This window comes from Podarcis melisellensis, assembly GCF_964234715.1.
Source record: "Podarcis melisellensis genome assembly, chromosome: 3".
In the NCBI taxonomy this organism is placed as follows: domain Eukaryota; kingdom Metazoa; phylum Chordata; class Lepidosauria; order Squamata; family Lacertidae; genus Podarcis; species Podarcis melisellensis.
In genome coordinates this window covers 84,551,040-84,569,096 of record NC_138530.1, presented here as the reverse complement: position 1 = coordinate 84,569,096, position 18,057 = coordinate 84,551,040, and the positions used below count along the sequence as shown (strand labels likewise).

Genomic DNA, 18,057 nt, shown 5'->3' with positions numbered 1-18,057 from the left:
TACTCAACTACAAGCGATCGCCAAAAAAAAGCTGGGCCAGTTGTCAGACTTTGTATAAGGTAGATTCCAATGAAGTGTAGAAAGAAGACCACTTTCTTGTGATTTCAAAGCTACACAACCAGCAAACATCCAACAGGCCAATGATCTCTTTGTTGCATGGATGCACCTGTTCAGTTTCTACTTGAGACGGAAGGTGCAGCAGGTCTGCTAAGCAGAAATGGGCAAGCATTAGCCCCCTCCCCCCGCTCTATCCCCATGTTCTTGCGCGGCTCTCCGCCAAAGCAGAGCTCCCCACATAGGGCCGGGTGGAATCCCTTGCATCTCCAGGTGAGGTTCGGGGTCTGGGCCTGGGGAGCTGCTGCCAGCCAGAACTGACACTAGTGAGGTAAATGGACTCGACATAAGGAAGTTCTCTGTACTCTTCTCCGTGTGGCAGAGGTAGGTGCCCATTGCTGCCCGCAAGTCACCTGCATCTAGAGCGGAGGTAACAACGCCACCACCGTCCGCAAGGGGACTCCGGGGTCCCGGGGCACCGTCTCCCTCGCGCCTTGGAATGCTCCCGGATAAAACTAAGCGCGCGCCCGCCTGCCCGTCTCTATAGAAAGTTCTGGTTGCGTAAGGCGCCCCTTCCCCGCCACGGAGAAGCGCTCCGTCCGCTCCAGGTTCCTCTTTTGCGCGGCAGCTGCGCTCTGCTACTGCCGCCGCCGTTCAGGGGGCGCTGGGCGGGCTGAACTATTTCCTGTGGAAATCCCAAACGCTCGGCTCCTCCTTCCCACGGCGCGTGTCTGTGGGTTGGGGGTGGGTGGGTGAGAGAGAGACTGGCTGAGGAGGAGCAGAGCATCGCCTGCTGCCGCTTCAGCCGCTTGCGCCTGCCTCCGTCTTCCTCGTCGTCGTCGTCTTTTTCGCCAGCCTCCTTCGCGTTGCCTGCGGCCTCCCGGCGCTGCCAACCATGCCCCAGCCGGAGCAGCAGGAGGAGCAGCAGAGGTGGTGGCGGCGGCGGCAGCGGCATTCTTAGCCTGCTCGCGGAACCTACCTACCTACCTACGGACGGACCGAGCGACCTTCCCCTCTTTCCCCTGGGCGCGCGCTCCCTCCCCCGTCCTCCCCGGGCGGGAGAGAGAGGCTCCTGCGTTGCCTCTCCCAATGGGCAGTTTGCTGAGCGGGGTCAGCTTCAAGGAGCCCACCACGGTGGAGGACTGCGACTCTACCTGGGAGACGGACTCCGAGCCCGAGCTCCAGGACTCCGGAGGGGAAGAAGGGACGCCGCTCGAGGGGCTGGGGGGCGGAGAAGAAGGAGGCGGCGGCGGCGGCGACCCAGCTGAGGACGAACAGCAGCAGCAGCAGCAGGGGGAACCGCTCCCTGCGGCAAGCTGCCGGCCGGAAGACGCCGAGCCCAGAGAAGGGGTTGCTGAGGAGCCTGAAGAAGAGGAGCTCGAGGAAGACGAGGACGACGAGGAAGAGGAGGAGGAGGAAGAGGAAGGCGAGGATCAAGAGGGAGGGAGGCACGACGAAGCGGAGGCCGCCAGCACCGAGCAGGTAACTCGGGACGCTGCAAACTTCTCCAGGGGGCTATGGGGGGGGGCGGTGTCTGGAGCCCTCCCCCCTCAGCGCCATTGCCTCTGCCCCCCCCCCCGCCAGTGCTGGTGCCTCTCCAAGATTGTGTGCCTCCCCTCCCTCTGTTCAGGGGCAGGTGTGCGCCAGAGTCTCGGAATGCAGCAGCAGGGGACTTTTGGACACCATGGTTGCAAACGCTTGGGGTGCGTGTGCGCGCGCGTGCGTGAGAGAGAGACAGAGATAAATATACATTTCCACTTTCAGCTTTCTCCATTTCCCCTTTTTTCCTCCCCCCCCCCATGCAGTGTGACTCAGGAGCCAAGCTGTGGCTGCATCATCCTTGTTGTTGTTGTTATCATCATCATCATATTCTTAGTAGGGTTAAAAAAGAAGCTAAATATGGATTTGAGGCGTGTGGCAATCAAAGGAAAGAAGACCAAGGAAGCGAAGCACTCTGGCCTGGCAGGTTTGCTGTATTTTGTTACCAGCTTGCTGATCCAGCCTGATTTTTGTTTTCCTTCCTGTGACATGCGTAGCAAGGAGGAACGGTGGGGTGGGGTGGGGGATTTATTCATTTTCCCTCTGGCAAGCTGTTCAGCAGAGCTTTATATCTTCTCTTTTAGAAAAAAGATTCTGGTGGCTTTAAAATGCAGAAGGTCAAAGTAGTTCTAATCTTCTCTGTTTCCTTGGTATAATCATCCCCCCATCACATGCCTGCCTGTTCAGGGGATAGAAATTACAGTAGCACATGTGGTGACAAAATGCAGTTTCAGAACAGGGCTTATTTGACATTCTGGCTGAGTGTAACTACAGCTATGATTGCACGTATTAGACAACACATCACTGTGCAGGACCAAAAGAACTCATAAACCCAAGAAATAAGGAGATTATTCAAAGAAAAGAGAGTTACTTGCCTCCTCCTTATTCAACTCTAGGCTAGATCATATTATCAGCTTTTTACTTTTTAAAAAAAATACTCTTACCCTGAATGCAACGTGGACTCTATTTTCAATCATTACCTCCATGGAATTATTTTCTGTCTCTTAACAAACATTAAACTGAAGACCACTGTCCTTATGTTTCCACCTCATGCTTTCATCTCTGTAGAGAATTATTATTATTGAAACTGTACCTCCACATATTAGCCTGGCTCATGTGATAAGTGGGGCACTTTTTAGGCAGTTTTGCCATTCAGTATTCCCATATGTATATTTGCACAGTACAAAAGGTATGGATCTGTGTTTTATTTTCTGACTGCATTCCAACAGGGATCTTACATCACAGTCCTATGCACATTTACTCAAAAGTAAATCCTACTGAAATCAATGGTACAAACTGTGCTTTATTTCCCTAGAAAAATAGGTGCCGGTACTCACCATGAAGTTGTTACAGTAAGTGCTACACTTTTTAACAGCATAAAAAAGGTGCTGGTACTATGTACCCTTGACTACCCCCTGGAAAAAAAAGCACTGGGTAAAGGGACCCCTGACCATTAGGTCCAGTCGTAGCCGACTCTGGGGTTGCGGCGCTCATCTCGCTTTATTGGCCGAGGGAGCCGGTGTACAGCTTCCGGGTCATGTGGCCAGCATGACTAAGCCGCTTCTGGCGAACCGAGCAGCACACGGAAACGCCGTTTACCTTCCCGCCGGAGCACTACCTATTTATCTACTTGCACTTTGACGTGCTTTCGAACTACTAGGTTAGCAGGAGCAGGGACTGAGCAACAGGAGCTCACCCCGTCGCGGGGATTCGAACAGCCGACCTTCTGATTGGCAAGCCCAAGAGGCTCAGTGGTTTAACCCACAGCGCCAAAGTACAAACCCCCAAGTAAGCATGAGTAGGTTTCTTTAATAAACGTGGAAATGTTGGAAGCAGTATACAGTATAATGTATAATGTAGAGTCTGCATTTGTTTTTGTGGCTTTTGCCAAGAAAAGAAGAGTGGTTTATTTTGCTGCTTTGATGTGCGTGAAGTAAAGTCCCCATGCACTACTGTTGCTATTTGCCTCTTTTCAGTTGCATATTTCCCTTTACCAACACCAGTCCCATCAGAGGTAATGCACCTCCCCACCCCAGGATTATGATAAAGGCTATGAGTTTGAATAGTCCATCACTGGATACCTGTATAATGAAAAGTAATGGAAACTATCTAGGATAATTAAGGCTCTGTGGGACTTTGTATTTCACTGTTCCTCACAGTAGACCCATTGAAACGAATGGCCCTAAGTTAGTCATAGTAATTAATTTCAATAGGTTTCAATAGTTACTGAACAACTCCAGGCACGCCTGGAAGAAGCGGACCATTTGGATCCCTTCCAGTCGGGATTCAGGCCTCATCATGGGACTGAAACTGCCTTGGTCGCACTGGTTGATGATCTCCGGCGGGCTAGGGACAAAGGTGAGAGCTGTTTCCTAGTTCTGCTGGATCTCTCAGCGGCGTTTGATACCATCGACCATAACATCCTTCTGGACCGTCTTGAGGGGCTGGGAGCTGGGGGCACTGTCCTACAGTGGTTCCGCTCCTTCCTCCTGGGCCGTGTTCAGAAAGTGGTGGTGGGGGATGAGTGTTCAGACCCCTGGGCTCTCACATGTGGGGTGCCTCCGGGTTCTGTCCTCTCCCCCATGCTTTTCAACATTTACATGCAGCCACTGGGAGAGATCATCAGGAGGTTTGGGCTGGGTGTTCCTCAGTATGCAGATGATACCCAGCTCTACCTCTCTTTTAAATCAGAACCAGTGAGGGCAGTGAAGGTCCTGTGTGAGTGTCTGGAGGCGGTTGGAGGATGGATGGCGGCTAACAGATTGAGGTTGAATCCTGACAAGACAGAAGTACTGTTTCTGGGGGACAGGAGGCGGGCAGGTGTGGAGGATTCCCTGGTCCTGAATGGGGTAACTGTACCCCTGAAGGACCAGGTGCGCAGCCCGGGAGTCATTTTGAAGTCACAGCTGTCCATGGAGGCACAGGTCAAATCTGTGTCCAGGGCAGCTGTTTACCAGCTCCATCTGGTACGTAGGCTGAGACCCTATCTGCCTGCGGACTGTCTCCCCAGAGTGGTGCATGCTCTGGTTATCTCCCACTTGGGCTACTGCAATGCACTCTACGTGGGGCTACCTTTGAAGGTGACCCGGAAACTACAACTAATCCAGAATGCGGCAGCTAGACTGGTGACTGGGAGCGGCCGCCGAGACCATATAACACCGGTCTTGAAAGACCTACATTGGCTCCCAGTACGTTTCCGAGCACAATTCAAAGTGTTGGTGCTGACCTTTAAAGCCCTAAACGGCCTCGGTCCAGTATACCTGAAGGAGCGTCTCCACCCCCATCATTCTGCCCGGACGCTGAGGTCCAGCGCCGAGGGCCTTCTGGCGGTTCCCTCATTGCGAGAAGCAAAGCTACAGGGAACCAGGCAGAGGGCCTTCTCGGTAGTGGCACCCACCCTGTGGAACGCCCTTCCAGCAGATGTCAAAGCAATAAACAACTACCTGACATTCAGAAGACATCTTAAGGCAGCCCTGTTCAGGGAAGTTTTTAACGTGTGATTTTACTGTATTTTTGGTTTTTATGGAAGCCGCCCAGAGTGGCTGGGGAGGCCCAGCCAGATGGCCGGGGTATAAATAATAAATTATTATTATTATTATTATTATTATTATTATTATTATTATTATTATTATTACTCTGAGTAAAAGTTAGTTGAATACAATCCGTTTGGCTCATTCAGGCAAAAGTTACCGTACTTCTGACAAATTTGCCACTCCTTCCCCCCGCATGCCCTGTTCCAGTAAATGTCCTTTATCCATTCATAAAGTAGTGGAATTATGTTGCTTGGATCCATAAGCAGTTCTTAAACCTGCAGCACATTGACTAGTTGGGATGGGGTCGGTGACAGTTGTCATTATTCAGAGATATTAACTCATGAAAAGTTATTAACTCCAGAGAGGCTGTCTCTTACACATAAGAAGAGGGAATAATCCTGTAACTTGAGTTCCAGGTTTTATCCAAATATTAAAAATGAACCGTAGAGCAAGTAAATACATTAGCCCATATCAAGTTCTGATTGGTAACAATGTGAAGATGTATTGTTCCCCTTTTTTAAAAGTGTTTTGAAAGATAGAAAAGAACACTAGTAGAAAGCAAATAATGGGTCATTCCAGTGGCTTTGCAGATACAACAATGTTTCTGTTTTTCCTTGGTTATAGGTTTGGCTACAAATCCCCTAAATCTATGGAAAATATATTTATTATTTGAGTGGAGTTTGTTAAATTATATCTTATGTTAAGATTTAACATATAACAAAACTGTGACTAATGGAATTATCAATGGTTGACACACTGAGGGTGCCTATTATTCTTTAATGTGCAATTTTAAGCCAAACACCAGCTAGAGTGCAAGTCTTATTATTCAGTATAGAAAATAACCATAGATTCTGAAAGTACATTTGCATACACTTTCTTAACCTTTCATAAATGGTTATTTTGGCAATTTGAAATATTAATGCAAGGTTATTTAATATTTTAAAAATACTCACTCAGAATGTTTTATGGTCTGCAGTACTGAGCTCAGAGCACTTACAAACTAGACAGACTTGTACATATGCAGATCTTGGTTCAGCAGTCCCTTGAAGTTTTCTGAAAGCTTGAATAATTTATACTTGTAGGCAAAAAATAAAATAAAAATGTCACCTTGCTCCATAGTGTGTATCAAGCCCTCCCTCCAAGATTCTCTGTCTGAAAGGTGGGCAAAATTATGGCCATTGTCACTGGTACCTTCCTTTATCACATTCTGGAATCAGAAGTTCAGATTTCTGAGGAAAGCCCTAATCTGTTTAAGTCCTAATGGTACCCTATTTCTTTCGGGGGGTCACTTCCAGCTGGCTAGCCACATGTGCCAGACAACTTTTAGCAAGAAGAGTCAGTCTCTCAAGGTCGTGAGAAAATAAACCTATTTCTTTCTTCTTCTTTATTTTAAACAGCAGGAACCATTCAGTAGAATGCATGAAGGACAATATTCAGTAACCAGAAACCCATCATAAAAAAACCACTGAGTGTAACCCTAATAGTACCAATAAATTGCTTTGGAATAGGAAATCACATGCATATGTATGTTTGATGTATATTTGTGTGTGCACACATGTGCATGCGTGCAGATGTTTAAACAGTTGAGGTAGTTTGAAATTTCTGTGTTTTGTTTTCCAGTCCTTTGTCATGTTGGCTTCTCCGCATTAATCTTTCAGAGTGAGGTTAAGAAACTGTTGAAGGTCACCCAGTGAGCTTCATGGTTGAGTGACACGAATTGGAAATAGACTGATCCATCCATAACTACAGCTTAACACATAGCTGTTTCATTTTCTACAGGAAAAAGTTTTAAGAAGTAGCAGCACCAAAATTAAAGACATGGCAGTTACATGAATAGCATAGCTTAAACAAATAATGCTTGAAAACGAGAGCAGCCCACTTACAAGTCAGATACTAACTTTGAATGTCCCCAAAGCAATAGAAATGAGGTCACTACGCTGTGTGAATAGGCCCTTGACTTGCTGCCAGACTTGTGAACAAGCTCCACAGGAAAACAATGTGCTGCTGGCTGTGATGAGAAAACTTCCATATTGCCTATCTGTACTGCTCAACTTATTCACTTGTGGCAGTCGTGCCTGGATACCGGTCATCAAGCAATGAGCATGCATGTGTGAACTAACACGCAGTCTCATTCCCCTTCCAGCTGCAGCTCGGGGCGGGGGGGACCTCCACCAAACTTCAGGAACAGCTTTTTGGGAAGGAATGCAAGGAAATGTGGGAGGGAGGGAATTGAAAAGCATCAGTATGCACACAGAACAGCATGTGTGCCCCTTTGGAATGAATGCAACCCTTTTTTATTTTTTTTGAATGGAATGCCACACTACCAAATATACAGTCAAGTCTAAAAAGATTATGCTCATGGAATATGTCTGCTCTTTGCAGGGGGATGATGCAATTGAAGTGGCAGCTAAACCAAAGAGAAGCTTTTACGCTGCAAGAGATTTGTACAAATATCGGCACCAATATCCAGTAAGAGCATTTTGCAGTATTCAGATCTTCACCAAGATAGAGGCGTGGCAATTTTTTAAAGTCCCTAAAGTAATTTTACAGATCCAGCTGTAGTGTTTCAAATCTACAGAACTCCATCACATAAGTCTATGAAAATATATGGTGGGTGGGTGACTAATCCTAGAAAACCCCATGGCTGCCACTGTTGGCTGCTTCTACTAGAAGACAAGTATGTTTGATTTCATATACTGTACCTACTGGTAACAGAGACTTTTGCTAGACTAGGCATAGGCAGACTCAGCCTTCCAGATGTTTTGGGACTACAACTCATCATCATCCCTGACGACTGGTCCTGTTAGCTGGGGATGATGGGAGTTGTAGTCCCAAAACATTTGGAGGGCCGAGTTTGCCTATGCCTGTGCTAGACAGTGGACACAATGTCCTAGGTTTTGTACCAGGAAAGATGGTCTTGATAGCACATATATCTGCATTTGCAAATTATTGCCACAAACACTCTCCTATCAGGGCATTTAAGAGAGAGCATAACAAGCGCGGTTCTGTACATGTTTGCTCAGAAGTATGTCCCACTGTGTTCAATGTAACCTGCTCCCCAGAAGAAAAGATGGCAGCCAAAGGCCATTCTATGGGCAAAAATGTACCAGGAAATGAACAGAAATTCTCATACATTGATAGAATAAACTTTAGCACCAATTACATGAGATGTGGGACCCTGAGAAGCTGAGCTAGAAAAATGACAGAAAAACAATGGGGAAAATATAAAGTCAGATACATGTTATAGCATGTTTCATGAGTTAACCCCTGTAATGTGACAATCCTAAATACACTAACTTGAGAGTGTCCTTTAACTCGCTGGGATGTACTTCTGAGAAAACTAACAGTGTAATCCTGTATATGTCTACTTGGAAGTAGGTCGAACTGAGTTCAGAGGGGCTTACTCTCAGGTAGGTGGGTATAGAATTGCCACCCAAGTTGCTCACTATATAATTGCCACACTAGCCTTCCTTTGAACAGTATTAGATATTGTGACTTCAAGTTGCACAATGGATGGGGCAGGAAGAGTTGCTGGGGACAGATGGCTGGCACAGAAGCGATTAAACTAGAGTTAACCAATGTGGTGCGCTATAGATGTTGTTGGACTACAGCTCTCATCATTCCTGACAAATACCCATGCTGGCTGCAGCTGATGGGACTTGTAGTCCAAAACATCTGAAGGGCACCACACTGGATACCCCTGAACAGCTATCCAATACTCCCCACCCCCACAGGCCATCCATCCCCTTTGCCCAAGCTGAAACCACTTATGGCTACTCTGCATTGAATAAAAACCTGTTTCCCAATCATAGAACTAAGCTGAGAGAGAGGGACACTTGTCCCACCATCAAGATCTGCCTTGACTTTCATTTGGTCAGATTCTTATCTGTCATACTCATGACGGCTTATCTTCAGCCTATTTCCTATAGATATATTTGGCTGATCATGCTTTGTGTTTCCCCCCCATCTCTCTGCTCAGCAGAACTTCAAAGATCTGCGGTATCAGAATGATTTGTGCAACCTCCGTTTTTACAAGAATAAAATTCCCTTTAAACCTGATGGTAAGTAATCCATGGGCATTGTCACAGTGTTTGTTTCATTCTTTTATATCCAAGGCCTTTGTAAACCAAAAGATCAAAACCAATTCAGTGTCAGGTTTGGCTTCAGCAGTTTTGTAGCCCTATCCTATGCATGTTTACTTGGAAATAAGGCATACTGAGATCAATGAGGCACTCACCCAGGAAAGTGTGCATGTGATAGCAGTTTAAGGCATGGGATTTCATTTTAGTCAATTAACAGAAGCTCATCTTTGTGAAGTTCAAATATACTACCCCTGACCTGTTTGTGAGCTGCTGCGGCCTGATTTTGGTTTTCTGCTCCAACCTCAAATGGTGCAAAATTTCCACTACTTTTGGTTTACTCCAAGAAAAGCAGATCTCTTGTGGGTTTCCTATTAATCTGGATCATGATGCCTTGAACTTTCAAATTTATTAAGCATAACTTGAAAAGCTCTAGAAAAATTATTAGTGGCATCACCATTGTGCTCTTCAAGTGAAACAACCCCTCCAGGTTATGTTATATATGTTGGTGCCAGATTAATAAAACCAGTATTTCTTTGGTGCATTTGAACTTTGGTGTTATTGTGCTGCACTATTGTGAACAGACTGTGTATTTTTTAGAAACCTTGGCTACTGGGTTAAGTGGATCATGTCCAGTGGGCATTGGTTTTACTTAAGAGTTAGCAATTTATAGAATATTGCCATTCCCCACCACCAACACATTTGTTTGGGGAAGTAGTTTTAAGTAAAGTCACAAGGTTGGTGGGGAGTGGGCTGAGCCACACTACTTATAGCATGGTTGGCTGTTGTGATAGGGAGAGCAAATTGCTCTTGGCAGACAGATAATTTATATTAATAACATTGTGGCACTGAGCATAGGTCAAAAAACATAGACTGGCCTTAGCAGCTAGTCCAAACAGTTCCTTGCCATGGCACTTACCAACTTCCTCTGAGGGAATGGACAGGATGTTCTAACATTATGCTGAACTTGAAATAAAGAACTGCAGAGGTGAGCACCTCTCCTTTTCCAGAGTTGAGGAGGTCAGGCATTTATTCCCATTGTGCTAAACCTCAGCATCAAGGACAGCTCCGACCTTTCTCATTACAGAGCTCTCACACTCCTCCGGCAAAGGAAGGAAGAGCAAAGGGTTGCCTTGTTGATGTGCTCATGTCAAAGCAAAATATGTACTCCCCAGTAACAAGCTGGCAAGTGCATTTGTAGATCCTTGGCCCTATATAGTGCCTGGTGTCTTCTCTGGGGTTAGAAGGACAATGTTAATATTTTCAAATAATTAGAGACAGTATATTTGTCTGCAAAATACATTTTTGTGTTCTATGCCACAGCATTTTTAGATGCATGATATTATATACAGATTGTTGTATTTGATGTTTGGATTTGCTCATGCATTTGTATTTATAGGTGTTTATATTGAAGAAGTCCTAAATAAGTGGAAAGGAGATTATGAAAAGTTGGAACACAATCACACTTACATACAGTGGTTGGTAATTGTTTTCTTTTCATTGCTTTTATAATACATTTATATAAATTTGTCTAAACTCGCTTAATCCGCAACAAATCTGTGTGTCTTTAATAATATAGGCTTTTTCCATTAAGAGAGCAAGGACTGAATTTCTATGCAAAGGAATTAACAACATATGAAATTGAGGTAAAGCTAATAATTCACAATATAACTTTGCTGCTTGATGATTAAGGGTAAAATTATTCTATATCTCTAATTTTGTTGTTGTTTGTACCTTCTTTTTGAAAACGTGTTGCAGGAATTCAAAAAAACAAAAGAAGCAATTAGAAGATTCCTGTTGGCTTACAAAATGATGCTGGAGTTTTTTGGAATAAAATTAATTGATAAAACTGGAAATGTTGCACGAGCATCTAATTGGCAAGAACGATTCCAGCACTTAAATGAGTAAGTGATGTCTTGCAGTAGAGAAAATCCTCTATTTGCGCTACTCCCCATTTTATTTATTTGCAACATTTTATATCCTGCTCTTTGTTGCCAAGCTGTTCCAGGGTGGGTTGCAGCAATAAAAATACATCATAAATGCACCATAAAATCTTAACATCATTCAGTCTTCTAACAAGAATGACAATATACAATTCCCATCTCTTTGCAAGAGAAACCAGGTGGTTCTGAATTACATCCACCTCCACCGCAAAAGGCTGGGAGAAAGAGGAAGGCACATGTGGCAATCAAGATTCTCCAACCCCCAGATGTCAATATAAGGGCATAACATTTGAACAGTACTTGCATAAAAGTGTGGTTGATTTCCAGGTTGTAAGTGCACATATGTGGTGCATTGAGATTTTATGTGATCAGCTGGTCGGAAGGAGGTATATGGTTTTCTCCACCATACATAGGGATGGGATTCGGTTCCATACTGCCTTTGTTCCTGAGGAGCATGAATTCTTTGTCAAGAGTTTTTGCATCTGTGTGTCTATCAGCAACTATTTCTGTTTGCCTATGTCTTTAGATGTGTCAGTGAATACTGATTTCATTTATTTACTTATTTCATAAATTTTATACACCACTTAATTGTAACAAAACAACAACAACCCCAACTAATAGCTGTAGTCATCAGGTGGCGCCCAAGTAGTATCTCTACTATCATAGGCATCATATCTCTGAATACTAGTTGCTGGAAATTGCAGGTGAGCAGAATGCTGTTGTGCTTGCAGGCTTCCCATGGTCCACTGGCCTGATCTAGCATATTCGTCTTCCTTTTTATGTTCTTATGTAGTATGAAAAGGCAATTCTAGTTTAGCTGGCATTGAAAGACCTTTCACTTGGTAGTTGCCATTCCATCTGAATTGTCTCTGAAAGATCCACATTGGTTTGATAATCCTTTTTGTCAAGGTGTCAGGTACTGATTATTTTTCTATCCTCTTCCCCCCGCGCCCCATCCCCGGCAAAGAAAAATAATCCCCCCCTTTGCTTCCTGTCATTTTGAATTCAGATGATTTTTTTCCCCTTTTCACAGGTCCCAACATAACTACTTGAGGATCACCCGTATTCTGAAGAGTCTTGGCGAACTTGGGTACGAGAGTTTCAAACCTCCTCTTGTAAAATTCATTCTTCACGAAGCTCTTGTGGAAGACACCATCTCCAACATTAAGCAAAGCGCTTTGGAATATTTTGTATATACTATTAGAGACCGGAGAGAGAGGAGGAAACTCCTGCGGTTTGCCCAGCAGCACTACACACCCTCTGACCACTTCATATGGGGGCCGCCGAGGAAGCAGAAGTTGGAAGGAAGCAAGCCGAGTAAAAAGCTGGCATCGCCAGTTTCCCTCCGCAGCGGTTACGTTTCTAAACATAAAAGTGGGAGAGAATGCAAGAATGTGCCCGTGGTTTGTAACTCAAGCGGCAAAGCAACCAATGAAAAAAGGGCAGAACATGCTAAAAAGGATGACGATTGTGACCGGAGCAGGAAACACGCCAGCCCTGAGGTTGTTAAGCAAAGCATTGGTGAAAAGAATAGCAATGCTGATTGTCAGAACTCCATACTGGAAGAAACTGCTAATCCTTCGAACCAGAAGGAGAACGTTTGCCATCTTAAAAAACATAAAGGCAAAAATGATGAAAACCTTAATCAAGACTGCAGAAATGCAGAACTTGTAGAAAAAGATTGCCGTGACTGTAAAAGCGATTCAACTAATATATCAACAGATCTGCAAGACAGTGTAGTTAAGGATAAAAACCCAGGAGGATCGAACAAAGAGGAGACTCGAGCATAGACTAAAGTGTCTCAGTTAACTTGTATGAAATTGGACAAGGAAAAGAAGATCTTGACGCTGGGCCCAGTGCTTGGCCACCAAGGGGTTATGCTCTCTTTCATTTGACTCTTGTTAACTGTTTGCACTTTTCAGAACTGTGTATTAAGCTTAAAAACAACTGCAGAATCCTCAAGCCCGAGAACTCCTATGCTAAGCTTTGCTCTCTTTGTGGAAACTATTGATTTCAGTTATCCTCCCCCCCCCCCCAATCTTATTATAATATACATTTTTTAATCTTAGTTATTTGGCAGCTAGGGTTCCAAGGACGTCCAAGGAATGTTTTCTTAATGATAATGATATGCTAAACTTTTCAATGTTTGCCATTCCTTGAACAACAAAAGCAGGTTCATTTAAGATGTACATTCAGCATCACCACCATCTGGAGACCCAGGTTCAAGTCCTACCTCTCCCATGACTCTCACATTGACAGCAACCGTATAGCGCTGTGAGTTAAACCACAGAGCCTAGGGCTTGCCGATCAGAAGGTTGGTGGTTCGAATCCCCGTGACGGGGTGAGCTCCCGTGGCTCGGTCCCTGCTCCTGCCAAACTAGTTCGAAAGCACGTCAAAGATAAATAGGTACCGCTCTGGCAGGAAGGTAAACGGTGTTTCCGTGCGCTGCTCTGGTTCGCCAGAAGTGGCTTAGTCATGCTGGCCACATGACCCAGAAGCTGTATGCCGGCTCCCTCGGCCAATAAAGCGAGATGAGTGCCGCAACCCGAGTCGGTCTCGACTGGACCTAATGGTCAGGGGTCCCTTTACCTTTACCTATGTTCTCTCGGCCTCACTTCCCCCACTGATGGCGTATACTTCTCCAGTGTTGCTGCTGAGAAGAAGAAAAAAAGCTAGCAAATCACCTTTTACATTAAAAACAACTATTAGTAAGATTTGCACACCAGCACCCCTTGTTCCAAAATACTCATATATAGTTTGTGACGGCATCTTCCCTTGGTGCCTCTTCTCCCTCCTTTCCTCCCATGCAACTGCACAAGTTTAAAAATCAGGACACAGCATTTTGCCAATGTTTATTTTGCCTGAGAGACCCACTTCTGCTGATAAAGGAGTATAAGGTCAGAAAAGGCTTAAGCACTGCCGAGACAAAGTTAATGACTGCCCACTCAGCTTCTAAAGCAGAAGCAATATTTTGAGATTGACCTTTTCTTCCTCGAAATTCTGGTGGGATTTGAAAAGTCCACCGTGCAAAAGGGGAGATAGCAGCTTTCTTTTCTTTGTTCTTCCCCAAGTTTCCCCAAAAAATCATGCCTACATCCTCACTTCTAGCTACTGGGGGTATGCAGGGAAGACCCAGAGAAGAAAAAATTCTTTATCGTGCACCTGATCCAGGTAACTCTTTACCCGCTTCTATGCACATGGTTGCTTATTCCCCCTCCCCAGAAAACTTAAGATTTCTTCCATGGGACGTGAGGGAGAACTCTGAAGCAGGATGGATTAAGAAGACTCTGCCAGAACCAAGGAATATGCTTCTTCAACGCACACAGCCTGTTCTAGTAAGGGTTAGTCCATACAAAAGACCAAACTTCTCTTTCACCCCAGATAGCTTGGACATCTTTTACTAAATAGTAAAGAGTATTTTATAGAATGATAATTGAAGGTGTCTGCTAAAATTGTTATCTGTGCAGCTTCTCAACCTCCTCAGTGGGTACCGAAAGACTGTTTTAAAGGAGGGGCTCATAACTGTAAGGGCTTCATTTCCTCCTTTGTTATCTTAAACCAACCAGAGCCTTGATGAATCCAGAGTGAAAAGTGTGCTCACAAATAGCTTTCCAGTGCATTTAAGGCAAACCTTTCCGCATCTCAGTCCAGTTGGAAAGACATTTGAGGACAGAGGGATTTTGTTTTTTAGATTTATATACTACCCTTCAAATGCCTTTTCAGTAAGAAAAGTAGCTTCTTCAGAGCTTTTATGCCCCTATGCTGGGAGACACTGGCACAGCCTTCCCCATACTGGTTCCTTCCAGATGTTTGGGACAGCTACTATTAGCATCAGCACAGCTATGCTGACTAGGACTGATGGGAGCTGTAGTTCAAAACATCTGAAGGGCACCAGCTTCGGAAAGGCTGCACTAGCATATCTTTGCTGGCCTCCCCCCTCCAAATGTGTGTTTATACAGAAACAAAATATGAGCAGTACCTTTTGGTTTTAGACCTCCCTCTTACCTGGATTAATCTTACAAATGTTTCAGTGATGGCTGATCAGTGGTACTACTGCAGGCTTGGAAGTGGGGATGGGACTTGTACTGGAGTGTTGGTGCCGATGCCAGATTTTCTTTCAAAGCTGGTAGCTTCACATCCACAAAGAGTATAGCTATGAGTTTATTCCGGTTTATCCTGTAAAAAGCATGTATAAAATTCCAGTTTTGTCCTTGGATTTACTGTTCAGCAGATGCCTCCTGGCATTTGGAACGAGGGTGAGACTGGCACCAATTCTGTGATGTTGGAGACTGTTATTTGAGGAGGCATTCATGAAATGTGTACCACACCAATCACCCTTTCTGCAACCCCCTTTGAAATTAAAAACACCTTCTTACTTAAATGTTCTTAGTGTTCCTTCATGATGCAGGATTCTCTATGTATAAAATAGCATCCCTCCTATCCATCCTTCAGGTTAATCCTATGTGAGGTAGTGACTCGCAAAAGAACAAGTGAGCCCATGCTAGAGATACCAGTGCACAGAAGATATTATTTAATAAAGCAGATATATAAGGTTTAGCCAGGAAGTGATGCAATCTTATATTCAACCTGTGCCAAGACCATTTCATCCGGTTGCTTGTTTGTTTCCAGACTTTGTTTACCTATTTGTTTCCAAGATTTTTCTTAAAACTTTCAAGTTCTATGTGGCCATATACTCGTTACCTTCTCCCGTTTTGTACACACACACCAGGCAAGATTAGATGAGTGCAACTGGCACTGCTCATGGTTCTAGCACTGCGACAGATGGGATCGGGCCCTTTTATAATGATAGGTGTAAACTTTCGGACCTCCTCTCTGAGTATGTTAGGAAATCGCCATCTTTCATTGGGTGTCTGTTTTTTTCTTCAAAACGAAACAGGGTAAAACCATTTTTCACCAGTGAGCGTTTGGATGGTTTTATTTTATTGGCTGGGTCTGGAGGTTGGGGTGGGGGTTGGGAGTGCAAACTGTTTTCGATTGATATTTAAGTGGCTTTATTATTCTGTTGCTTGTTTGCTGTAAACTGCTTTGATATTATAGAGAAGCAATCTACAAATGTTTTAAATGAAACATGCAAGAGAACCGTGTTTTGCTTATATCAAATTTGCATTCATTGGCTTGAGAGCAAAGAATTCTACACACCAAGAGGTGTAGTAGTACAACAGGGGGGCTGGTTCGCCTGTTGTTGCAGTGCCAACAGCAAGATCCAGCTGCGCTGTATAAAAACAGGAAGTGCTTCTGCGTGTCCATTCTGTGGGGCAGCCCTTGCACCTCAGCCCTTGAGGTCCTACTTTGATGGGCCATTGGACCCTTGTGGGAGGAGTCAGAGATTGGGAAAGACTAGTACTCTACAAGGTGCAAGGCCTGCTGCATACCTAGCCACAAAAAATAACTAGAGAGTCTACAAATGAGATTCAAAGAGCCTTGTGGACCCTCCCTGACCCCACCATGATGCACTGGGGCTGTTCAATTTCTCCCTGGTGACTATGTGCACACCCAAGTTTCAGTTTCTTGGTTTTTGTTTTTGTCTGATGCTTCAGTATATAAATCCTCCCCTGGACCCTTCAGTATGTAATGAATTACCTTAGGACAAAGTGTGTTTATCTTCACAACTTTTCTTTAAAAAAACAAAACCTTATGGTATTTGTAAGCATTATATGCTGCTGTTTTAGTGGGAAATGTGTTCTGTTCACATGGTAGAAGTAGGTGGAATGTTTTATTTATTTTTAGTCCAAGAAGTGCTTTAATTTGTAATTCTCATTTTGTGTGTGTAAATAAAACTGTTTCACAACTTTAGGAATGCTGCTGCTGCTGCTGCTTCTATAGTTTTTTTTTTACTCCTGCATCACAGAGCACACCAAAATCGGCAAACATACTCAATACATTTGCAACATTTTGGGCAGTGTTCCTAATCACATAAGAGAGAAAGCCCCATTGAATACAGGGTAGCAGTGTAAATTGGAGTACAGATACAAAAGAGGCTGCTGTTAATAGTAAGGAATGCAGGCTGCAGGAAGTAACTGCATGTACCATCCTTAGCTAGCTCAAAGACTCTTAATTTTGCAAACTAGTAAAATCCAATGTTGTTCATGTTGAACATAATTTAAAACGGCTATGTAATTAATATTCTTGCTTGTTTTTCTAACTGAATTTTTACTTTTCTGTACTTTGATTTGTTGGGCTAGTAGTGTGTTAATAACTTATGCAGTACATTCTTTTCTCTTGAGTTCTTTCTTACGTATTGATGAAATTGACCTTCCCAATTTAAAAGTGTAATATAATATTGTGTAATAATACATGGCATGATGTCAATGTGACCAGGCCTTCTTTCTGTTTGTATAAACAAAGTGACACTAGAGTTAATTAAGGTTTTTGTTTTTTTTTGCACATTGAGGATAGAGAAGTCAATTGCATCTGATATTTTGCATAGCTTCCTTACACTCCAAATCATTATTCCAAATGCATTTATAAGGGGTTTTATTACACAGCTTTCCAGACTTTGGTTTGATGTCAGTTCCACAGGAGGGTGGTTGAAACTGCACAAAGCATGAAGATACCTTTCTGTACATGCACATTCTAGTGCTGTATTCGACACTGCATCTCTAATTTTCAAAGGATAATTTGCAGAGACAGACTTCCTTCCCTGATCTTGAATTCAACAGTGGGTCAGTATGTGAAGTTCACAACTTTTTTAAAAAACAACACATTTTGCATAATTAGATGCACATATACCCAGTACAGCATTTAACAAACAAGGCAGCTTGCAATATCTAATTACCCGAGAGAGGAATCTGTATTTGAAGTTTGCAGAAATTTATATACGGACACTTACCGGACTTGGGATTTCATTTCCATGACTGCTGTGATGGAAGTGTCTATAACCTTAAGGG

The 18,057-nt window shown here is 43.9% G+C and overlaps 2 protein-coding genes across 4 annotated transcripts in view; one reads left to right on the top strand and one right to left on the bottom strand.

The window, feature by feature from the left end:
- B3GAT2 (beta-1,3-glucuronyltransferase 2) overlaps positions 1–18,057 on the bottom strand; it is a 211,392-nt gene that overhangs the window by 160,232 nt on the left and 33,103 nt on the right. For 2 of the 3 annotated variants that reach the window (XM_081904931.1, XM_081904929.1), the window contains exon 2: positions 15,155–15,325. The gene's annotated coding sequence lies outside the window, so the exon portion shown is untranslated. Of the gene's footprint in view, positions 1–1,208; positions 1,299–15,154; positions 15,326–18,057 lie in introns of those variants that run through there. The other variant, XM_081904932.1, reaches the window with a different exon arrangement.
- OGFRL1 (opioid growth factor receptor like 1) lies at positions 729–16,963 on the top strand. Its single transcript, XM_081904886.1, is given in 9 exon segments — positions 729–1,536; positions 1,860–1,982; positions 1,985–2,020; positions 7,509–7,595; positions 9,106–9,187; positions 10,605–10,683; positions 10,785–10,851; positions 10,964–11,109; positions 12,182–16,963. Coding segments are annotated over 9 exon segments (1,770 nt in total). The 5' UTR covers positions 729–1,143; the 3' UTR covers positions 12,939–16,963.